Source organism: Natator depressus, chromosome 3, assembly GCF_965152275.1.
Source record: "Natator depressus isolate rNatDep1 chromosome 3, rNatDep2.hap1, whole genome shotgun sequence".
NCBI classification, from domain to species: domain Eukaryota; kingdom Metazoa; phylum Chordata; order Testudines; family Cheloniidae; genus Natator; species Natator depressus.
The window spans coordinates 134,504,926-134,530,635 of NC_134236.1; the positions used below are offsets into that span (position 1 = coordinate 134,504,926).

General features: G+C 39.1%; 1 protein-coding gene across 1 annotated transcript in view; it reads right to left on the minus strand.

The window, feature by feature from the left end:
- LYST (lysosomal trafficking regulator) overlaps window positions 1–25,710 on the minus strand; it is a 141,193-nt gene that overhangs the window by 83,386 nt on the left and 32,097 nt on the right. The window contains exons 6-19 of the mRNA XM_074948886.1: window positions 24,311–25,343; window positions 23,484–23,645; window positions 21,687–21,840; window positions 19,759–19,985; window positions 16,658–16,724; window positions 15,142–15,251; window positions 13,785–14,208; window positions 11,824–11,968; window positions 8,762–8,935; window positions 7,344–7,501; window positions 6,915–7,105; window positions 4,404–4,649; window positions 2,283–2,456; window positions 444–593 (exon numbers count right to left, since the gene is read on the minus strand). Coding sequence (XP_074804987.1) covers window positions 444–593; window positions 2,283–2,456; window positions 4,404–4,649; window positions 6,915–7,105; window positions 7,344–7,501; window positions 8,762–8,935; window positions 11,824–11,968; window positions 13,785–14,208; window positions 15,142–15,251; window positions 16,658–16,724; window positions 19,759–19,985; window positions 21,687–21,840; window positions 23,484–23,645; window positions 24,311–25,343 — 3,415 coding nt within the window. The remainder of the gene's footprint in view (window positions 1–443; window positions 594–2,282; window positions 2,457–4,403; window positions 4,650–6,914; window positions 7,106–7,343; window positions 7,502–8,761; window positions 8,936–11,823; window positions 11,969–13,784; window positions 14,209–15,141; window positions 15,252–16,657; window positions 16,725–19,758; window positions 19,986–21,686; window positions 21,841–23,483; window positions 23,646–24,310; window positions 25,344–25,710) is intronic.

Consider the following 25,710-nt stretch of genomic DNA (forward strand, 5'->3'; position numbering starts at 1 on the left):
AGTTAATGAAAAACATCAAAAAATCATCATTGTATGCAGTATTGTTGTAGCCATATTAGTCCCAGAGTATTGGAGAGACAGGGTAGGTGAGGTTCTCTCTTTCAGGTCACCTGAAGAGCTCTGTGTAAGCTTGAAAGCTTGTCTCTCTTGCCAGTAGAAGCTGGTCGAATAAAAGATAACCTCACCACCCTTCTCTCTAAAAATGTATAACAAAATTGAAGGATTTGCTATTATACCCTTGCTATAACACTGAAAGCAATCATGAAGATCTGTGCTATATTTAGGTTTATTCTGGGTACAGACTATTTTGGTAGCTGTTCAAATCGCCAAACTAGTATGTAGAGAGCCATTTCAAACTAAGTAAGGATGATGACAAAGAGGAAGTACTGTACTTTTCTTAGATAGGAATCCATTTTATTTATCTGTATAAAGAAGGTAAATACCTGTGCTTTAGACCATATCTTCCAATCAAGCAGCAACTCTTCTAGCAATTTAATATCTTGTATTACTGCAATGGAATCTGCATCAAGCATGAATTGTCTGCTCTCATTTATATTAAGAATCTCATCACTGCAGCATCCTTCAAGAAGTGTCTTAAAACAGAAAAACAAAAAGGACTTGAGGTTTTGATTGGAGTACTGAAGACCACAATTACATCCATCCATATTTTAAGAGGAGTTGTTTCCAGGCCATCCTTATCTGCATCTTTTCTAGAATTATGATGCAACATATAGGCAGCAGGTTTAAAAAACAAACAAAAGGAGGTATTTCTTCACACAGTGCACAGTCAACCTGTGGAACTCTTTGCCAGAGGATGCTGTGCAGGCCAAGACTATAACAGTGTTCTAAAAACAACTAGATAAATTTATGGAGGATAGATCCATCCATGGGCATTAGCCAACAAAAGCAGGGATGGTGTCCATAGCCTCTGTTTGCCAGATGCTGGGAGTAGGTGACGGGATGGATCACTTGATGATTACCTGTTCTGTTCATTCCCTCTGGGGCACCTGGCATTGGCCACTGTTGGAAGACAGGACACTGGACTAGATGAACCATTGGTCTGACCCAGTATGGCCGTTCTTATAGGTATACTTAATCCTGTGTCAGCACTGAATTAGAGGTGGACTAGACCTCCCAGTCTTACATTTCTAGGATTCTATGAAATTTATAGAAACCCCTCATCTTTTTTTCCCCCCTCTTAAAAAGACATTTTAGTAATCAGAAAGCCCAGAGAGCTTTTTATGGCTTACCAGGCCTACTTTCCAGAAGTGATTAGTGAGTTTAGGTGCCCAATTTGATACACTTTAGGAGGGGCCTGATCCTCAGAAGATTGGTGTACAGCACCTTCTGAAAAATCAGGTCTCTCTTAGGGGTCTCAAATTGGCCATCCAAAGACTAATCACTTTTAAAAGCCTTAGCTATAGACCAACTTCAGAAAACATGTCTACAGAATTTAAGGATTGTAGTCTACCTTCTCAATAGGACAATGCACACATACATTATATGCCCATTTCAAATAAACATTCTCAAGCAAAAATGAAGCTCTGAAAGATTCAAAGGCAGTCATGGGGATGGTCTCCGCCAAAGGACACCTATTCCTGTGGTTCCCGGAGAACCCTGCAGTTTTCTTCCCAGGTATAACACAGAATTTTTAAGTAATGTTCGTATGTCTTATATCCATCAAATACTCTTGTCAGGAATTCCTATGCCTACAAAGTAGATCAAAAACATTTCCATCCTAGAGCAGGTGTTCCAAAAGAAATGCTACCAGGATTACTGGATTTATTAAATCTACATGTAAGGGATTACATAGATAACAGTTTTTGCTTTCAAGATTTATTCAAACTCTTCCTCACCTCTTCCCAAAACATCCTACAGCATCTACTGTGATAGCATAAAGTGAACAGTGTCAGTTCAGTCCCCTCTGAAATACTTTTAGCTTCCACTTCCGATTTAAGATTTCACCTGTAGGTTTCTAAAGTTGATCTTCTGTTTAGCTTGTCATCTTAAAATAACTTTGCCAAGTGGGGGACAATTATAAAAAATTATATTTGCAGTTGTTTCTTTCCCCTCAAACCCAAGTGGTTTCTGTAACATTCTCTCATTTCACCCATCCTCTCAGTTTCTGGATTGAGAGCAATTGTTCCTGCATTGGACAGGCTCCAAACCAAAAATCTGCATCCCAAGTAGGGCTTCAAATCTAGGACTAAGAGCATAGAGGATCTTCCAAACAACAATATAGTCCAAATTAAACTATACAAACATTTTTAACAGCACTATACCTTCAAAATGTGAAATCCAACAATACACTTGGGTTTGATCAACACCTGATGGATCATGGAATATCCATTACAGTTTTCCATCTCTTGTATTCTCTGTTGATTGTATTTTGTTAATGAGAGTATAACTTGTAGCGCTAAAGCTTGAGTCTCTTCACAGTTGCTGATATCAATAACCTAAAAATAAGCCAGTTTTAATAATTCAAGTGATAAACATCTTTGATAGAGCTAGTGTAATGAACAGATTTATAGATATTCTATAGAAGGTATTAATTACATGACTCCAGGCTACAATTTGTCTTAAGGCTCAGTTAGGGTCTCATATCTATACAGAAATAATACTCCATTATTCTATCTAAAAACACAGGATCCCTAATGGAGTTAATGAAGATCTTCCAACAAGTCCGAGACCCATGACAAAGATCACTGGAGTGAAAAAAAGATGCTCCAAAAAATAAAACTAGAGCAGAAAAGTGTAAACAGCTCCTTATTATTCTGGGAAATCACATGTGCAGCAACTGCTCAGTGAGGGTGAGTATTTTATATAAACAGGAAGAGATGCTTCCTAAATGCTATAAAAGCACCTTCATTTATGGCTCCTGGAGATCTAGAACACAGCGGACTGCCTGTAACAATAGCAGTCTGCTCCAGTGTTAAAACTCTATTACACATAGCACAGAGGTAGAGGCAGCTGTGCTGCTGGATAAAGCTAGTAAACAGACAGTACAAGTATTGAAGCAGTAAACAATGGGAATGCAGTCCTGAACCCTACGACAGACAACATTTGAATTAAGTCAGAGATGTATGAGAAGGAAGGCTCAACTGACTTTGTACACATTCAGATCCTACTCTGCTGTTGTGTACATGTAACAATGCTGCATTTACAACACCTGTGCTGTTTGACAGCTCTAAAATCATGCTTCAGTGGTGTGAACATTATGTATGGTAGAATGTGTAGTTATGTAAAACTTAAGTAACACAGTAAAAATTAATAGGAATAATTTCCATTGCAGACTTTCCCTGAACACCAGAGAGCCTCATTCCCATACAAATTGATATGACTTATCAGTAAGATAATAATTTGATGGACTGTGCAAATGAGTCTTGGAATCACATTAATAAACTTTGGGAAATCAGACATTCCAAGTACAAGGACTCCACTTTAGCCCTTGTATCTGCTATGATCCAATATGTGGACAGACAAAAGATGCCAAAAAAAAAAACAAAAAAAAAAAAAAAAAAAAAAAAAAAAACCACCAACCTGCCTTGATTTGTTTCATTTAAAAAAAAAAAAAAAAGATTAAGATTATCATTCTGAGTAAGGGATTTAGTTTTGATGAGACCTTTTTGTTAAACTATTTTTAATTTATTTAGAGCTTACCCCAAAAGTAAGCAAGCTCTATAAACTGCTTGTGCCCCTCCCCACACCCAGGATAGCATCCTTTAAGGTTTAAACACATTTAGATTCATTAAATCTAATTTGCACCATTTTGTTAGATGTGCAGAGTGCACAAAATAGGTGGATTTGGTCCCATACTTATTACATGCACTATAAACACACAAAGTCTTTGTGCTAAAAAAAATAGAACTCCTATGAATAGGTCCACTGTATTTCAAAACAATTTTTTTTTGGAACAGCAGTTTGTAACCAACACATGAATTCAAATATTTAAATGTGAATAAGGATGGCTTTTGAAGAAACATAATGGCACAGGTTAATGAAAAGATTAAACAAAAGTTACGTTTTCATTATATAAACTCCAAAATATTTTAAATGCAAGCCATATCTTGATATTTTAGAGGCTAATACCTCCATAAAGTCAGATGCAATGTACAATAACACAAATTAAACTCAAAAATATTGTAAGTATAATTTGCACAGGGACTTGCAGGATATAATCACGGGCGGTTACAACAGCTTCCTGTTTCTTTTAAGATGCACAATAACCACATTGCATTGGTTGGTTATGTTACAAGCTACATTTTCCATAATGTCAAAGGCATAATTTTTAAAAAATAAGTGAATACTGCATTTCAAAATTCTAACAGGAGAGCTGAGTCTTAAAACCACAACAGATGTGCTAGACTGAGGGGGAAAATTTTAACAACATTTAAAACTCTTACCCTAGCAAAGAGAAAGACAAATGCACCTGTTCCTCCAATCTCATGCAGTATGCCCTGAAGAGTTTTATATTCAACAGGCTGAAGCATTTTCAGGTGATGAGGATCCAATAAATTGCTCTGAACTTCTTTTGAACTGAAAGGTCTCTGAGAGGCCATAGTTTTCACTTGACTTTTCAGTCTAATAACTGGTTCATAGATGGTGTACTGAGCAGGGCAGCAAGTGGTATAGACAACAGCAAGACTTTCCTGAAACATACATTTAAGAAAGTTCCAGTTTCTACTCAGTTCTTACTTTGCCTTAAAGAATACAGAATAAGCTTATGGCCTAGGAAATACAAAACAATAGCTTCAATAAACTTGTTTCTACTCCTCTCTCAAAATATCTTTCTAAATATACATTTGAGAGGCTGAGACACAATGTGGTTCCCAGGCTTTAGTCAGGATATTTGAAAGCTAGATTTCTGAAAACAGTCAGGTTTCAGAGTAGCAGCCGTGTTAGTCTGTATCCGCAAAAACAAAAGGAGTACTTGTGGCACCTCAGAGACTAACAAATTTATTTGAGCATCAGCTTTCATGAGCTACAGGTGAGCTGTAGCTCATGAAAGCTGATGCTCAAATAAATTTGTTAGTCTCTGAGGCGCCACAAGTACTCCTTTTCTGAAAGCAGTCACTATCTGAGATTTCCCCTCCACCTTTCCCCCAAAACTTTTAGAAGTATTGTACATTTAAAAAAAAATAAAAAAAGGTTATTTACTGGTGGAAGGGATAAACAAGCTTCACTTTTTTTTTTCAAATGGAAAAGGAAAATTTTAGCAGTGCCTCATAGTGAAGAATACAGGTGCTCCTTTCAAGTAAAAAGGTTTGCTATAACACAATTTTCACCTTCAACTCTTTGTTCTCCGGTCTTCTAATCTGCTCACATACCAACATTCTTAAGGATGATGCCTAATACACAGGAGACTACTTCAGAAGCCTCATTAGATGAGGTGAAAAGGTAATGAAATTAGAGCAAAATTCACCTTCTATCATAAAAGAAATAATTCACCCCTCAACTCTAGACAGGGCTAAAGAGTACAGAAGCAGCTTGCACGGGGTTAAAAAAAACAGGCTATGGTTTCATTTGAAAAATTACTAATTTTTTCCCTCTGCAAGTCTTAAAAATCAACTCACTCATGAACAGACAACTATATTTCTCTGAACATTTTCCTATTTAAATGTTTAGGTCTTCCTTAACTGTGAAGCAAAATAAGATGATAAAAGTTGTGTCACTCTGGTTCATTAAAAGAAAAAGGAGTACTTGTGGCACCTTAGAGACTAACCAATTTATTTGAGCATAAGCTTTCGTGAGCTACAGCTCACTTCATCGGATGCGTACTGTGGAAACTGCAGAATAATATATAATGTCTTCTGCAGTTTCCACAGTACGCATCCGATGAAGTGAGCTGTAGCTCACGAAAGCTTATGCTCAAATAAATTGGTTAGTCTCTAAGGTGCCACAAGTACTCCTTTTCTTTTTGCGAATACAGACTAACACGGCTGTTACTCTGAAATCTGGTTCATTAGGCATTCCACCTACACCACTGTTCCATCTCCTCTCCCCTCCAGCCCATTCATAAGTCTCTCTAATACCTGTAAGCAGGGATGCGTGCAGGAATTTAAATTTGACTGTTTTTGGAGAGGCATGTTAAAAACACACACAAACAAAAGGTTCGCGTGAACACCCCCCCCACCCATGCCTGGCACTCTGGCAGATTTCTTGGGACGCCTCTGGCGGGGACACCCAGCAGTGAGGAGATAGCGACACTCTGTGTCCCTACAGCCCGGGGACAGAAGAAGCAGCAGGGCTGCTGGCTGCCAACTGTGCTCCTCCTCCTCCCCACCCCTACAGTTGCTACTTCTCCTTCCCTGATGCTGGAGTCCCAGCCCTGCTGCCTCCTTTGCAGATCGCCCGCTGAGGTGAATCACGGGGTGGAGGCAGAGGCAACAAATGGGACTCCAGCAGCAGGGAAGGAGAAGCAGTAGCTGTAGGGCTGAGCAGAGGAGGAGCTCAGCCAGCAGCCCTGCTGCTTCCTCCCTCCCCAGGCTGCAGGGACACATGGAGGTTTTTATGGAAGCACAACGGGAGGACAAGCAGGGGCATGGGCATGCCTCTACCTGTAAGCTTCATTTTAACAATTAACAGAACAGCAAGTGAAGACAAAATAATCTTGATGAATGATGGAGGGGGCAAAAGTCATCTGCTACTTGCTAACAAGGTGCCCAACTCAACGTCCATTGAAATCAATGGGAATCCTTTCCACTGAGTTCTCACTGAAGTCAATCAGGCCTCAGGGAAACTCCCATTTTTGGAGAGGAGAGGGCCTCAAATGAAAGAACACAAAACAAACAGAACTACAAATAAAATCTCTTGTACAGTCCAGCATTTCTGTGCCAATGTAATTTAAGGCCCCGATTTGTTAATGCACTGCTAAGAGTTTAAGACTCAGGCTTTAACTTGGACCAAAAACTTACAGTTAAAGGTCCAGTGTCCACTTCTTTCTTTTTCATAAAGAGTTCCTTAATTTGTTCACACTGTAGAATGTCTTTACTTATATATTTGGAGTAGTCAGTCATTGCTTTGCCATATTTACAAGGCATTATAGAGGTAAAGTCTGGCCCACAGGCGTATAAGTAGAATGCTTCCTCTGGACCAATCTTTGCACCTAAACAGAAAAATAAAAATCTAATTATCTATCTTCACACTGTTTACAACCATTCATATGCAAGCAACACTGAATTCAGGGATCTCTTTAGTATTTAGTAGAGCCTTTATTTTTTATTGCAATAAATTTGCATGTTAAAAAGTTTGTTTAGCTCATATTTACACGATCTTTACATGCAAAATATGCAAGTTAAATGGAAAGTTATATGTATCTATTTAAAAGCAAAAAATATAAGTACCATTAAAGAGAAGCAGATTTCCCAGATCCCATTTCCCAGCCAATTGTAGCAGTTCTTCTTGGGATGATGTGCAATGACCAACCATACAAAATGTTTTATTGCTGTCAGATAAACTTGTTTTTCTTGGTAGAGTGTAATCTAAACTGATCTCACGTTTCCTAAAATATAAATAAAAAAAGCAGAGTTTAAATATTGCAAAGTTCTTGAAAAACCTATCAAAATATTCAAAGTCCAGTAAATTTGATTAACTTTCCAGGATTGTGTTCGTTTTTAATATTAAAAGATACACTGTCAAGATATAAAATTAAACATATTAGCCTCTTAGATTGCTACAAAAGCTTTAAGAATATATTTATAATGCATTTAACCATTTATACTACTTACTGTTTGCATTTCACTCAGTTTAGATAGTGAACCTAGAGACTATTAGTTTCACTTCCTTGTCAATTATTAGCAAACTGCTGTTATGGCTTGAGGGACACAACAGAATTATGAGGTGCATAGAATTAACTCCGCACCCTTGCCAAAAAAACCTCTCACTAAAGCAAACAGCAGTTGTACACAGACAACTAACTAGTTAATCTGAAATTGGATTTGTAATTCTAAATAATACTGTGCAACTGGTGGAACAATTTTAATATTTTAACGCCGGAACGAAGATTTCCCAAGTCACTTGCCTGCTGAACAGATTCTAAAAGAAATTTATTTTTTTTTAAGGAAGGAAGGAATTCACAATTCTTTGCAGTATATCATATTTTAGAAGGCAGCATACCGACCACATATTAATACTTCAAACACAGAATCTACACATCCTCCAGGATCTACACATTAAGAGCAGAAGATAATTCTCTGACATTCAACGCTTTCCTTCTGCTCCTCCCTCTCCAGCTCATTCTCAAAAAAATGAGTGCCCTGTCCTCCCAACCCTCCCATAAACATGCCTTCCTTCTCAGCAAGGCACCAAAAACACAAACAAACAAGTCCTCTTTCCCTTCCACAGATCAACTGCCTTCTTTATGCTGGTTGCCAGCTTGCGCCTTGGAAATGATACCGGCTACTAGCTCTACACAAGTACCCTTTCTGACCCCAGTCTGAATTCCTGTAGTGTCCTGCCTATTCTGCTGGTTCCTGACCTGGGGGAGGAGAACCAGTACAAAAATCACAGTGAGGGTAATTGGTCAGGTATGGGGCATGGGCCTGAGGCTGAATATGGACTCTGAAAGCAGATGAAAACTCACTATGCAAAATGACCCTCTTTTCCCACCCCAAGAATTGAGTCTCAACACTGTCCCCTCTATGAACCTTAGCTCAGTGACCTCTCTCTCTTCACCAGGAAAACCTTAAGGAATTAGTCTGTTTCCACTAGCTGGCTCCTCAAAGATTTAGTTACAGCTTCAATTTTCTGAAGTGTACTTTACCTCTGACCAGAGACCCATAGTGACAGTTCTCCGTGGATATTCTTCTTGCCTTCTGGCTGTTGCAAGTATGTTATTGCCAAATGCTGCCACTTGCCTATAAGGAAAGTGTTCTCTGGTGATTCAGCCTGTGCTAGCAGGCCAGCTTTCATTTCATCATTTGGATCCATACACATACTATGAAAATAGCAAAGAAAGAAACAGGTAAAGAGAGTTATGGATATCAACTTTTATTTATATTTCTAAACCTGCATTTCTAACTGGGTCTAAGATCAGTTTTATTCTAAAATACTATAACTTTCATTTAAAGAGAGAGTCCAGCAGAGGGCAATGAAAATGATTAAGGGGCTGGGGCACATGACTTACGAGGAGAGGCTGAGGGAACTGGGGTTATTTAGTCTGCAGAAGAGAAGAGTGAGGGGGGGATTTGATAGCAACCTTCAACTACCTGAAGGGGGGCTCCGAAGAGGATGGAGCTAGGCTGTTCTCAGTTTGGCAGATGACCAAACAAGCAGCAATGGTCTCAAGTTGCAGTGGGGGAGGTCTAGGTTGGATATTAGGAAACACTATTTCACTAGAAGGGTGGTGAAGCACTGGAATGGGTTACCTAGGGAGGTGGTAGAATCTCCATCCTTAGAGGTTTTTAAGGCCCGGCTTGACAAAGCCCTGGCTGGGATGATTTAGTTGGTGTTGGTCCTGCTTTGAACAGGGGATTGGACTAGATGACCTCCTGAGGTCTCTTCCAACCTTAATATTATATGATTCTATTAAATTATAGACATTCTAAATATAGAGAGCTGTGATCTTGTGGGCTGAGCACCTAAGTATGAGTCAGGAACTCCTGACCTTGTAGCCTGGGGAAAGTCACTTACCTCCTCTCTGCCTGAATTTCCCTAGATATAAATTAAGAATAATACTCCCTTACTTCACTGGGGTGTTGTAAGGATTAATAAATTTAAAAAAGTTAATGAAGCACTTGGATACAACCTGTTCTAAAAGTCCATGGAATTGTCTCATTACCTACTTTATGGGGGTGTAAAATTATGTTTGTAGACAGCTTAAAAGATTAAACCCACTATACAAATGCTAAGTATTAAATCAGATCATGGGTTTTTCACCCATGGAATAGAAGCAATTTGAAAAAACAGCAGATATGATTGTTAAAAATGACTGATGCTGACTAATGTACTGTTTCAACTGATCAGGACTTTAAAATTTTGCCAGGAGACAATGCTCAGGGTAGTGGACAGCCTAAACCAATTAAAATCTCTGAAAATGTTATCTTACAAAGAACTGACTGAATGCTGAAATATTTATTAAAAATTCATTCTAAAAAAGATGTAATGCATACAGAATTAGTTGCAACATTTTTGCTACAGAAAAGAAAGATCATGCAAATAAAACCTGAGTAAATATTTATCATCAGAGCAGCTTAAATGAAGTTGCACTTTGTTACAGTACCAGCAACAGAAATATAAAGGAGACTACACCACAGATGTAGTATAAATAGACAGAACAGCACCACCACCACCTCAATTCTTAAATGTTAGTAGTAGCCTATAAAATTTGGTGGTACTAGCATAGCACTTTACTTATGTTTTCAGAAATGCAAATACCTTTCTTGCAAATCATTTCTATCTAGAGGCCCCTTTAAAAGCTACTTCATCCTTTAGAAAGTTTGAGGGCAAACCCACCATCAACACCCACTGCTTCTGCTACCGTCCATATAAGGCTGTGTGAAACTGTCATAACTAAAAATGCATTTACATTTTTACGAAGCCAAATGAAAAACATGGCATAGGAAACACATACTTTTGTTTCCTATGAACGAACAGAGACAGCAGAGACAGTCACACCTCCAAGAACCAACCCTGCATTAGCAGGTAACCCAGTCATGGGGAGTTCAATTTTCAAATTTAGATGAAAGATTCAACATTTGGGTGCTCAAATCAGCATGTATTTTTTAATTTATATAGCTTTGCTTTAACACTCACCAGCACAGTATCCAAGAATCTCAAACCTTAGCCAATTTGGCCCCACAATATCTCTGAGGTAGGTAAGAATTAAGCTCATCTGTGAAATAAGGATAGGCAACTAGCCCAAGGTTTTGCAGAAAATCTATAGCAGAACCAGGAACAGAAGCCAGATTTCCCAGTTTCCAGTCCAATCTCCTAACCAGACAACCCTTTTTTCTCTTTGAAAGGCACCTAACATTGTTATTTGGGTGCCAATAGTAGGTGCCAGACTCAGGGTCCAAGTAAAGTTGTTTGTATTAAAAAAAAAAAAAAAAGAAAAAAAAGAGCAGAATGTTTGTTTATTAGCTGCTGCTAAGTGCTAAAAAGGGGGGCCACATTGCAGTTAGTTGTAACTTCATTAAAAACACCAGTCTGCTGGTTAATGTCCACAAATTTACACATTATGATGGACACCAACCAGCAGATAAGAATTTTAAGTTAGACCCAAAGTTGGCCTGACCAGCAGGATTGTAATTATCAGCATATCCTAGAGTTGTCTGGATCCAAGGTTAGAACAATTCAGCAATTTCCCCAGAAAAGACAACATTTTCTATTCCATTTTGATAAGCCTCTCACCTTACTTCCTCTCTTCTTCTGTCATGCTGCCTCGTATTCTTGGAACAGCTTCCCTATTCTTATGCATCAATTGCATTCTCTTCCTCCATCTACCTATCCAAGCAACTTCCCTCCTTCCTTCTTAATTCCTTCATCCCTCAGCTGCTGTCCTTTATGAGCTCTTATTTGTCTTACATCTCTTACAACTTGCTCTGCACAGGCATAGGATCACGTCTACCTGGACAAAGATGAAAGGCTGGAGCCAAAGCCTGTACACAGGGACTGTTTCTTTAGGTTTGTAAAGCACTGTGCCATAAATTTAAGGCACAATGTCAATGATCTTTCTGTTTAAGTGAACAGTAATCTACAGACCATAGCTTTGTCTTCTATCCTGGGGCTGACTCCATGCTACTACTCCAGGTCAGCTTGCATAAGATGTCACACATTATGCAATTTACAATTCTTCCTATTTTGGGGCTAACAAACATACAGTACCGAAATATGAAAGCTCCAGTGTTCAGATCAGCCCAGACTTGTATCATCAATGCTTTGGAACCCAATGAAATTATATGAATGCAGCCATCTTCAACAAGTTTGTCCCCCAAGTTAAGGTACTCCATTCGTACAGATTTGCTTTCTTCTAGAAAAATAAAATAGATATTTATTAAATAATTATTAAATAAAATAGCATATATAGCATTTACAATTAACCATACCACAACAACATTTGTTTATGGTCCACAAAGTGCAAAAAAAAGCAGCTTATATATCGTAAGAAACTTCTTTAAAGGTGAATTGACTAGTATAAGCATTATGTTGTAGTTTCACCATTGGAGACCTAGGTCTTCCTTGGTTAGGTCTATCTTATATTGTTGATGTAAAGCACATTCTAGAAAAGTTGTGGGCAACCTGCGGCCCATCAGGGTACTCCGCTGGCAGGCTGCGATAGTTTGTTTACATTGACCATCCACAGGCACGGCCCCCTGCAGCCATTCCTGGCCAACGGGAGCTGCGGGAACCAGCAGCCAACACGTCCCTGTGGCCCATGCCACTTTCTGCAGCTCCCATTGGCCGGGAATGGCAAACCGCAGCCACTGGGAGCTGCGGGTGGCCGTGCCTGTGGACGGTCAGAGTAAACAAACTAACTGTCTCGCAGCCTGCCAGCGGATTACCCTGATGGGCCATAGGCGGCCTGCGGGCCGCAGGTTGCCAACCACTGCTCTAGAAGTTATCATCTCCACAGTCATGCATTTAAATTTTCCACTTTAGTTTAAGAGGAAAAGAAAACTCTGGAGGCAATAAGTCTGCCTGTTCTTTGAATCAGCATCTTTACACAGAGCCAACTGTGCAGCTACTATAATTATATACAGGCACAATTCTCTTGTGTTTTAGGCCCTGACCCAGCAAAGCACTTAAGCACATGAGGAGTTCCACTGAAGTCAACAGAACTGCTTGCATGCTTATAGTTAATCAGTTTAAGGGCTTTGTTGGACAGGAGCCTTAGTGTGCATCAATAAATACTTAGAATGTTTTATGGACAGAATTTGTTAAATATTTTCCCTTTACCACCGAGCAAAGGCACAAGTCCTCAAATGGGAACAGGCATACTAAGTTTTGGATTTCAGCCTTTTTACTGTAACCTTGGGTACAGGGTTTGTGGTTAGAACTTATTTTTTCCCTCCCTCACTGACTACAGTTTGACTAAATGTTTGTCCAGATGGTGAAATTTTTGAAAGCTGTAGAAGCATGTGAAAGCAAAAGGTTTCAGGGTTGACCCTGCTTGCAGCAGCAGTCCTTTCCTCAAATATGTAGTCTTATTTAATTCAGAGAAATTACTTGCTTGAATAAGGGTTTGAAACTATTTTGTAACACGAATTATAATCAGCATTATCAGCTCCCACTTAAAAACAAAACACTCTACAACTTCATCAACTTTTCAAATAAAGGACGAAAATGAACTCAAGAGACAGAAGCAGACTTCAGTTGGAGATTCTCCAGAGAAAGTCAGAATACTTTCATTTCCTTAATATAGGCTATGATGGCACAATAGGTATTTTATCATCTCTGGCTTCTAATTCAATGAGAACAATAATCAGTAATGCTGAGAGAGCAAGTGAATAAAAGTGGGGGAAAACCCACTATGATACTTCTGAAATCAGTAATATCTTCTCTTATGGACACTTAAGGGTAACTGAAAATATTTAAAACAGTTGAACTTTTAACTGTTTTCAAGTTAAAGCTGGAAGTGGGAAATCATTTTACCACATCTTATCGGTCCCCAAAAAAATATAAGGGCAAGTTCACTCTTGGGTGCCATACATTAACTGTAACAGTACAGAGCAGCTAATATTGAATTACAGCTTTCTGTTCAGTTCAAAACTATTATTGTGTATGTCTAGTAGAAACATCTGAAATCCCTCAGCTTTATAAGGTCAGTAATAATATAAAAAACTTACCTGTGCCACCAAAACTGCTCTCTCGCACAATTAGTGACTTGCTTCTTTTCTTCATCTTCTTCCCTTTTTCTGTGGGACTTTCTGTTTCTTGAACACATTCCACGTGAAACCACAATGAGACACTGAAGCCCTCAGACATGTGCGGCCAACAGTTTTGCCCCACCAAAGGCAAGTGGATTGGGGCTACATGCCAAGAAGAAAGAAGCTGGTGAGTCAAATTCTCACCATCTACTTCCTTCTTATTTTGTGAAAACTTTGCTCTTTTTAATAGTCCTATGGTCTTGCTGTTGAGTGCACTAATCGATTTTTGTGAAGAACTGCTATTTAAATTTGGGCTCTTTAGCAAGGGGAAGGAGAGATATTGTAATGGACTCATATAGATATTCGTCTCCACTATCTTCAAGATACCTTTAAGTAGTATCTCCTAAGAGAAACAAAACAAGAAAAATAACCAGAATCAAATTATGTTAACACTATATAGCCAATGCTAATGCAGAATACACAGCTTACATAGAAAGACTCAGATCCACATTTTCAGAAGTGGCCTCTGATTTTGCATGCCCAACTTAAGATACTTTAGCCTAATTTAGAGGTGCTGAGCACTAATTTCAAATTGAGTTGCAGGCTCCCAACATTTCTGAAGATTACGGCCAATGTTTCTCAAGTCAGACACCCAAAAAAATCTCATGCTACTTTTGAAACATTTTGGCCGCTGTGTGTCTTCTTGCTTTGTTAGTTACTATTTAAATAAAATGCCTATACCATGAAGTTATTCTTCCAACATGGAACAGACTGAATGGAAGGATATTCAAAGTCTCCTGTACAAAACTACAGATTGCAGTTCAGCAAAATGGCCACAACAAGCAATAGGCTCAAATATTGTTTAGTTAGCTTTGAAAGTACTTCCTGTTCACAAAAAAATGGTAATTTCTAGGAAACTGGAAGGCTTTTTGCTCATGATGCAATTAACAGGAAGGACCTTCAATATATTATCCCTCCTCTCACCATCCTTCTCCCTACCCCAAAGCCCAGTCTTTTCCTTGCACTTGAAGAATGAATGCTCAAGTGCCTCCATCAAAAAAATTTATATCTATACCTCACCATCGCTTCTCTCCTACATCTTCCCCCACATTTTATTGTGCCAAGCAAAATTAATCTATTTTTCTACTAACTAGTGTTTACGCAGTGTAAATGGCAGTTATATACATTCTAACCAGTAACATTATAACAGGTTACTATGTTCCAGGTCTTTTTCTTAAAGCTACCTGAAACAAATGCATATATTGATATGCCAGTCAATTTGTTCAGCCCCACTCTTTGTTGCATTAAGGAATTTTCTGATCTGTAGTATACTTACTGTACAAGGTGCTTCCTCTAAAAATATCCTCAAGAGAAGGGTTAGCTCTTCTGCACATGTCCTTGAGCTCATCAAAGACACTAGAAGCTCTACCAGCACTATCTGGCATGCTACACAGATGATAAAAAGTTATCAAAATTTGTTTAAATAAAAAACATTTTTCACATACAATATCATAGTCTATATTGCCGCCATAACTTGCTTTTGGACGACATTAAAACGAGGCAGAATAAACGGACTGAAAACATTAGAACTGACATATTTTGTGACATGTCCTCCATTAAGAATCTCAAGTTAAGAATATTAATGAATATAGCCTTACAGCTCTTATATGGGGCAGATATTTCCAGTTGCTAAAATGGGAACATCAGACAGAGGAGTTAAGCATCTCACCCAATGTCACAGCAAATCTGTGCCAAAGGCAAGGAACAGAATACATCGAATAGGACCATAGTTCACTACATTATGAAAAATGTTTCTAGGCAAGTGGGCTACTACTTATGTTCAGTATATGAAGTAACTATTCACACAAATGCCTAAAAGGAGAGAGTACCAAATTTTGAGTTTTTTATATACAACCTTACAATCAGATGAAATCGTATCATTCTACCATTTCTGTGACAAAAATCAGATGTAATGAATACAAATAATTTCATCTACCTCATTTACTAAATTAGAATAGGCACTTCTGGCAAAAAAAGCTTTTTCCTTTAATTAAAAATTTTTTAAAAAAATAGTGAAATGGGAGCTGTCTGTTACTAAGACACAAATCTGGTCACTTCTAGGTTGGGTTTGTAGCAATCAAAAATCATTGCTACTAGACATTTATTCGATGGTTTAAATTACGTGCAATACACACATCACCACAATTAATTTGTATGGAAATCTTAGGTACGAAATCACAGGTTGCTTGGGTATACAGAGATACTCGCACCTCAAAAGGTATCCCTACATAAGTGGCCTATTCTGAGGAGGCTTACACTGCCATGGCTGTATCTTCTGAGGACTTGATCCTCTAATATCAAGCTGAAATTTCTGTGACATTTTTAAACATTTAAAAACAAATAAATTGATTCTAAAATGTATTATAGAAGTAATAAGGTAATTTTCTGTTGAAGAAGCTGCACTGTCATCTACAAAATAGAAACACTAAATTAACCCTAATCTCTTCTGTCCAGGTGTTCAGACAACCTTTCAAATCTGCATGCACACCTGTTTGGCATTATGCAGACTCTGATCTCTCCCCCAACCAAAAACACCAAAACCAAAAAACCCAACACACTTTTGTACATAAAAGTGTAAAATGCAAGCATACTTGGATTGTACACGTAAGTGTGGATATTTCCACGTGCCCATGGATGTGCTTGCCAATTCTGCATGTTCATTAATAATAGTTGTGGGCTGAAAGTTTGAGCATATATACTTGTAATTGTATAACATATACATTATAATAATTCCAGCATTTTTATTTATGTATTTATTTTTAAAAAAGAAGAGTAAACAGCATTAAACCCACCATGAAAACTGGAGTCCTTCTGTGTCAAGATGTTTAGGAATCCTCCCAAAAGGCTTTTTACAGCTCCCTGCAAGAGAAAACTTTAAAGTTAGCTATCTGAACAATTCACATCAGTTTAAAGAGCAAAACTCCACAGAATTTGTTTTAAATATTCCAATATATTCACAACTGATTTTGCCAAATAAAATGTTGCTAGTGATTTAATCATGATTTTTAGTATTTGTTCTATCAAAAAAACTACTGATCTTGCTTGCAAGATTCTGACTAGTTCAGATGCTTCTGATGATGAGACAGCCTTTGGGATCAAGGCGATTAAAGCATCAGTTATTGAGCCACTGCCAGTCTGGCAACTACTCAAGAACTCATTGTTCTTACAGACTACATTGCAGGAACCTATGTCATCTTTTCTGAATCACCAGAAATTGATTAAGTACTGGCCTATAGTAATGTACTGTACAGATAAGCAAATTACACATTCTCATAGGTCAAGTAAAGGTGAAACAGTGTTTTAACATTTAAAGCAAACTCACTTTCACTTCTAGTAAAAAAAAATTGCATTCTTCATAATCCTGTCTCAAACAGTTTTTGTACATAATCACTAAACTGATTAGTCCAACAGATTTGTATTCCTTTTCTTTTTCCAAATCTAGCACAATGTTGACTTTAGGAAGAAGTATTCTTGTCACTTTCTAAAATAAAATTAAATTATATATATTTTTTGGGGCTTTTGAGTCTTCAGGAATGGGATTTATTTAAATGCATCCTTAGAGAAAAAAGTAAGTAAGTGACTAATTAATAAACATACAATCAAAAACCTTCTTTCCTCAAGGGTCATAGGAGGATTTGGGTTCTAAGGCTATTCCCAAAAGTTATTTATATTTTAAATACATTAAATTGTATTAAAATATAGCATTTCCCCTTTTTTGATGTAATAATTAAGCCCCAATCATCATAGGCAATACAATATGAAAAGACCACTAGATGGATTATTAACTTAGTCATAAAAATTACCAGGTAAAGTCCATACAGGTAAAACTACCACAAGAGTTACATTACTATCATTTATCAAGGGAATTGTTTATATTTGTACCAAAAAGTCACAAAAGCATATTTAAAAAAAAAAAAAAAAAAAAAAGTCATGAGGATCTCATCCTAAATCAGATTAATCCGGTATTTTTTATCATTAATCTCAATTTGTCTGAACATCGAAGTATTCTGGGAGATAATTATAATTATATTACTATAGCTCTTAGACGCTGCAACTATGCTTGGTATTGCATAAACACATAGTAAGACAATCCCTGTCCCAAAATTTTTTCCATCTAAATAGATGAGATGGACGAAGTATGGCAGGGGAAACAGGAACAGAGAAGTGCCATGAGTTACCTTGTCACACAGCACATCAGCAGCCAAGCCAAGAATAATACACAAATCTCATGACTCTTAGATCAGAGCCCCATTCGCTAAACGACCCTGTCTCTGTATAACACACTGCTGTTTCATCTCAGGCCAATGATCAACCAGAAGATTGCCCTAAGACACTTCACCAGGGAATCAAAGGCTTTCAAAAAAGAAGATGGGACTAATAGCAGGGTGTAGATAAGAGATGGAGTAAGTGAGTCTGCCAGCCAATAGAAAGTTATTTAGTAGCTTTAGAAATGTGTTTATTTTCAAGACCGCGGCTGTCTGGCTCAGGTTTGTCTGTATAGGAAGGTTTATGAAGAGGTGTGTGTGGTGGTGGGGAGGAGGTGGGGAGAGCCAAACACATTACAGTAAGTTTGCAAAAACAACTTGAATCCATATATGCCATGCCAATTCGGTGCGCAGACACTGAAGGTTTCCTGATACAGAGGGCATCAGTTGGACCAGTTCCAGATCACTGGTGCCCAGGTAGTTAATGCTTTTAATTTCAACTGTAAAGAATATCTAATATTTTATTCTAAAGATACCCTGTTTTCATATAGGCAAATGATTATATGAATGACAGATTTAACAGAAGATTTTTAGTACTTGCCACATTTTCCCCTTCATGGAGATACAGCTAAAGAATTTATTATTGATGTTCCTCTGACACAGAAGGCTAAACAAAAAACTTCCTCTGAATTTCTTATTTTAAATTCCAGTTTGTCTTCTAAGTTGCCCAGAATCAACAAATGATACACAGTCCTTCCACAATTAACTTGAGCATGCTAGTTTCTACAAAAAAAACCTCTATGGGAACAAAATAAGAGAACAAAATGCTTCAGAAATATTTAGAATGCACAGGAGATCACAGGCATGTATTCATAGACCGTGAAGGTCTTATGCCATATGTGGGGCATAGGTTTGTCTTTAACAAGTCAGTCTCTATTTAATTGGATCATGCACACGGATTACTTTAGCTCTGGGGCTGTAATGATTCCTGTGGACTGTATGGTGCTAGTAAAAGGGTGGAGGGGAAAAAACAGGTCGCCAGAATGAAGGACGGAGAGTTATTGCTCCTGGATACACAAGTGTTTGGCCTTATGCTAGAGAGATAAGGTGAGTGAGGTAATATCTTTTATTGGACTCACTTCTGTTGATGAGAAAAATAAACTTTCAAGTGACACACACCTGAAGAAGAGCTCTCTCAAAAACTCATCTCTTTCACCAAAAGAAACTGATCCAATTAAAAAAAAAAAATAATAATAATAAAAAGTATTACCTCACCCATCCTGTCACTCTAATATCCTGGGCCCAACATGACGCCAACACTGGCCTGATGCTGTAACATTTTTTAAAATATGCTGATCAGCTGCAAAACACTATCCACAGCGACTATAAACAGTCATAGGCATAACAAGGCTTTGCAAACCTGAACTCAAAATCCAGACAAGTAAAACAACTTTCAGTACATCGTTTAAAATATACCATCTGGTAACATAACTCTACATGTCACTAATTTGTAACTTCAGTCACATAAAAACATTTCAGTTTGTATTAAATATTCCAATATAAAAAAATTGATAGGATCCAAGAGTATATATTTGAATATTTTCATGGTTCTCTTGCACAATATTTTCATCAGTTTCCTATTAATATACTATACAAGTTCTGTTTTGTTAATCACATTCATCTTCTACCTGTTGCATAAGGAAAGTGGCATTTTTCTCCTTCTGCCTGATGACTTTCAAGAAGCTCTGGAAAACATGGGCAAGTACATCTAGGCTTGGGTTGCCAGCTGAGAGCAAGTTTAATTCTAGCAAACAGATTTCAGGGTATATTAATTCTCCTTGACTGATGTTTTCAGTTAGGTCACTGGAATAACTTGAAGGGACCATGCATCCTGCTTCTCTTTTAGTGTCTGTTCCTGAAACAAAAACATGCATTTTGTTGATTGAGGGTTTTTGTTTAGCTATTGTTTGGTTTGGTTTTAAGATTACTACTACTACTAGCAAAGAAACTTGCCACACAAACAATTGCAAGTGGTAGATTTATTAGACATCTTGTTCAAGTATTTCAGGTAAGCCATAAAAATTCTAGAATTCCCCTCTTACTCAGACAGATTTAAAGTACACTATACAGTTAGTCTTATAATATGTCTAATATAAGATTGCCAGGTGTCTAGTTTTCAACTGGAATGCCCAGTCAAAAAGGGACCCTGGCGGCTCCAGTCAGCACTGCCAAGAGGGCCGTTAGAAGTCCAGTCGGCAGTGCTGCGGGTCTAAAGCAGGCTAGTCCCTACCTGTCCTGGCACCATGCTGTGCCCCAGAAGCGGCCAACAGGTCCAGCTCCTAGGTGGGGGGAGGGGGACCTCACACAGGGCTCTGTGCGCTGCCCAAGCCCCAAGCACCAGCTCCACACTCCCATTGGCCTCCTGGCCCCCCCTCCTAGAAACCAGATCTGCTGGCTGCTTCTGGAGTGCAGCATGGAGCCAGGACAGACAGGAAGCCTGCTTCAGCTCTGTTGTGCTGCTGACCAGGAGCTGCCCAAGGAAGCCCGCGCCCCAACCTGGAGCCCTAACCCCCTGCCCCAGCCCTGAGCGTCCCCCCCCCCAAACCCAGAGCTCCCTCTTGCACCCCAAAGCCCTCATCCCTGGCACCAGAGCCTGCACCCCCAGCCCAGAGCCCATACTGCCTCCCAAACCCCAAACTCCCTGCCCCAGCCCAGAGATCTCTCCTGGACCCTGAACCCTCATTTCTGGTCCCACCATGGAGCCTGCACCCCCGGTTAGAACTCTTGCCCCCTACTGAACCCCAACCCCCTCCCCCAACCCAGTGAAAGTGAGTCTGGGGAGAAAGCGAGCCACCAAAGGAGGGGGGAAATGTAGTGAGCGGGGGCGGGGCCTCAGGGAACGTGTGGGGCTAGGGTGTTCGGTTTTGTGCAATTAGAAAGTTGGCAACCCTAGTCTAATATCTATGCTACACAGATTTACAATATAGACAGAACCACTGACACACCTAACTGAAATTACAACTCCAACTCAATTATAATTAAATGCATACTTTAGATCAAATTGTTATACAAAAGCAAATACTTACAATGTATGCTTAATTTGAAAAATCAGTTTTGTAACAAAAAGAACAATGGATGTGCATGTTATTAGAAAAATTAGTACACACACACACACACACACAAAGATCAGACTAGGAAATATTTTACAAGGAAGATAACATTGTAAAAAAATTGAGCATGGAGTTATAAAAAACACTACTTACTTAGGATCCTATCTGGAGAAGAAACTGCTTTTAGACCACAATCAATAACACACTTCAGTGAGAATGACAACAGTACTTCAGAGCAATTTGACAGAAGCCAAAACTCAGTGCTTAAAACATTTCCCAATAACATTTAGGTAAAATAGGTGTGAACCGTTACCCTCCCCTGCAATAAAGCCGTTTCATACTGCAAAAATAACCTAAACTGAAAATCTGTTATGGCCTGTGCAATCTATTCCACTTTTGCATGTTGGGAAAAAGTCCAGTACTTCACATAAATCACATTGTAAAAGCTAGTCTATAAAACAGTTAAAGATTATTTTGCCTGATGTTTGTGCAAAGTTTGCATTTACCTTCATCCTTGCTTTCACTATCAGGGTTACTTTCACTATCTGCTTCATAGCCTTCCTCTTCAGCAAAGAGTTTAAAACTACAGCACTGCGATTCTTCAGCTTCTTCAGAAAGGTCTTCAGGTTGGGACACAGACTCCTTTTCCGTGTGATGGATCTGACACACCCATATTTAAAAACAAAAACAAAACAAACTTAGAAACAGTTGCTTATAAGTTTCATTTTCATTCAAAAAACAAAATGCTGTGAGATCTTCCAGGTCAGAATTACCTCTGCTCTTGAAAGTGGAGAGAGCAGCACAGTCCATAAAACCTATTGGGAAATACTGCCTCTACAAACATGAGTCAAAACTTCACTTTTAAAACAAAACAAATCTAAAGGGGTGGAGAGTATTTTTTAAAAGCAAAAATGTAAGTTGATTTTTTTTTTTATGATGAGTAAAAAACCCAAAAAATGTATCTTAAAAACAAACCGGAAAAAGGATTCTGTCAAGGGACCCATGTTCTTAAACCTTTCTGGCAGCACTAACAGTTAAAACGTGGGGGAAAAAAATAAAAATAAAAATCGGAAAATTTCATTTCCAATCTAACACAAACTGACTGCGACCCTGTGCAAGTATCTTGATCTCTTTTCTTCTGTAAAAGGTGGGATGATGGTTCCATACCTTGCAAAGGGTCTTGTGAGCATTAGGAGAAAAATATCAGGGTCAATCAGCCTCCCGCACTGAAGAGCTTTCTTGAAAATTCCTTTTTTTTTTTTTTTGGGGGGGGGGGGGGGAAGAAGACTCAGGGGGGCAATTTATTCTTCTTGTAGAGCAGGGGTGAGCATACTTTTTGGCCCGAGGGCCACATCGGGGTGTGAAACTGTATGGAGGGCTGTGCCCCCCAAACAGACTGGCCCCCACCACCTATCGGCCCCCACCCACTTCCCACCCCCTGACTGCCCCCCTCAGAACCTCCGACCCATCCAACTGCCCCCTCCCCACTCCTTGTCCCCTGACTGCCCGCTCCCAGCACCCCCTGCCCCTAACCATGCTCCCCCCACCCTGGGACCCCACCACCATCCAACCCCTGCTGCTCCCTGTCCCCTGACTGCCCCCCCACCCCTATCCACACCCTGACAGGCCACCCCGGGACTCCCACACCCTAACCCAACCCCCCCCGTTCCCCGACCACCCTGCCCCAGAACCTCTGCCCCATTGAACTGCCCCCCGGAACCCTGTACCCAACCCCGCCACCACCACCCCCTTACCATGCCGCTCAGAGCAGCAGGAGCTCGCAGCCCAGCTGCCCGCATGGCAGCATAGCTGTGGGGTGGAGAGGCGACAGTGGGGGAGGGGCCGGGGGCTAGCCTCCCCAGCCAGAAGCTCAAGGGCAGGGCAGGACAGTCCCACAGGCCAGATGTGGCCCACATGCCTTAGTTTGCCCCCCTCTGTTATAGAGTGAAAAGTGAACTGAAACAAGTTGCAGATCTATTCTCCCTGAATCAATACTATGATATATATAGCTTGCTTGTTTTTCCTTTTGTGCATAAAGCACTTTCATTTATGGATTGACACAGCGAATAAAACAGGCATCCACTAACTTCAATGGTGTTTACATGTATCCATGAAGGAATGACTCCCTAAAAGCATTACTAATTTTAAGCAAGCCTGTGCACATGCCCTCTGATGTGACAACATATGCTTTTTTATTTATGAGTAGCAATATACAGGCCTGATCCAGCAAACCTTTACACATACGAGTAATCCTCTTAAACCAGATTACTTGTGCTTAGTGAGAGTGTTATACTGTTGCATACCTTCTCTGTTTTCTCTTCAGAATGATCCAGATCAGCAGAATAATTTCCCAGCGCAACTCGAAGCAGTGAATCTAACAGAGGTTTTGCCAAGTACGTTTCAATTGCTCTTGACTGGGCAAGCTGGTCCCGCATTTCAAGTAATATATCTTCCAGACACACACTCTACATGAGCAAAACAAAAACTATCCATTATGCTTGATGTTATTCTGTATTTGGCTAAATGAAAAAAAAATCCGTACTATATTCAGTCCCAGTATTTATGCAATGATTACTGTATCCTAGTTTATTTTTAGCTTCCCCTGTCCACCACCAATCTCTTATCTAAATGGATTGAATTCCACTGCCATTTACATTCTCAGCCGCATCTCAATCACTTGAAATAGTATGAAGATCTGTCTGTTACTATTTGTCATCCAGTAAATCAAAATCTTCATTCTGCTGAAATTTAGGCCACTGGTTACTTCCCAACTAACAGTACAAAGCTAATACAATCAACACTTATTTCTTCCATACCCTTTTTCATATCCAGCAGGCTTTGCAAATATTACTCCTCATACCATTCCCCACTTTACTGATTAGGAAAATGAGACAAAGAGGTTAAGAAAGCTGCCCAAGTCCACAAAGCAAAGCAAAAGTCAGCTTAACCTGGTGTCCAATCCTTTGACTTCCAATCTGATCCCTAAACCTCAACCAAAAAAATGGTACTGTTTTAGAAGAAAATAAGGAGCACTACCCTTTGCCCACTTCTAAAATAAGTTTTCACTGAGTTACTGGAAGAAAGTATTGTACATATATCCTTAAGAACTTTATGTAAAGAATATATTTACCTGGTGAAGCAACTCCACTTCCACTTTCTGTTGGGTACTATTTGCGCTGTGTAGACAAATAGTCAGCAAAGCTTCCAAGAGTTTTATACTGTGAAGTGACCACTCATTCTCTTGACTTACAAACTTCTTTCGTTCCTCAAGCTCATCAACAGTAGCAACCGAAATTTGTTCCACTTTCAAAGAATGGTCACAGGAGACACATTCAGATACCAGTTGTCCAGTAGCATCAGGATTTTCATCAAGACTATTAAGCTCCGATCGTGTCAACTGTTTGTTCACAGTCAAGTGATATGAATCTTCTTTGAAAACAGATTCATTAGAAGGACTGCCATTTAAACATTTATTATTTTCACTTAAAGTTCTCGCCTTTTCCTCTTGCTCCTTTTCTTTATTTTTGGCAAGTTTCTGGATTATCACGAGTATCAATCTATGACAAACTTCAAAACCACCAAGCCTATGGAACTGTCTCTGGAAAACTGAACTACACAAATAGATCCAACGACATATAGACCAAATGTCTGCTGCCCTGTGGATATGTTCTGGGGAGGGTAAAGTAAGGCTCTCTAGTGAGAGACATGGTAGCTTGTGACTCAAAGGCTCACTAGCTGTGCTATCATAGCCTGATGTATCTTCAGAATCATTAGCTGAATCCCGATCACACTCTTCTTCTTTACTTACACACAAAAAAGCCACACAGAGAAATAAATTTATCAAATTGACATGAACATCTTGATTGACATACTTTTTCTTCTTTGGATAAGCTTCTCTGAGGCCTGCATAAAACTTGCTCAGGCTTTGAGGAACATCAGAAATCTGCTGGCTACGAAAGGAAGTCACTAAATCTAAAATGGGCTCCTTTTGTTCTTTATCCATACCCTCTAGTTCTGGCATTGCTTGGTCTTCCTGCTGATCTCCAAGGCAGAATATCAGAGTTTCAAATACTTTCAGAGAGTGACTTCTTACAGAATCTAAGTAATTCAGTTCTGTCATTTGATTCACTCCATTACAACTTAAGAACAGATTTTGTATTATCCTATGGAAGAAAGCACACAGAAACTTCACTATTATATAGGCTGGGCATAAACAGAGCTTTTTAACATTATTTGTCCCAGAGACACAAACAGCACACACTTTACTAGGATTCAAGAAGGAAGTTATCTTTACAGTAAAGTGTATACCCAAGTATTACATACCAGGGTTACAAATAAATTTAGATTGGGGTCAAAGTTTACCTTAACCCCAACACTTTCCCATTAGCTGCTCTATTGGGGCTTATTGGCAAGAATCTATGGAGGACATCTTTTGCACTACTCTGGAGTCCTGATTAAGGATAATTCATTCGATAGTGGGAGAGAAGCCACACAATCTTGCTTCTCAAATAGGGAATGCATAATGCCAGA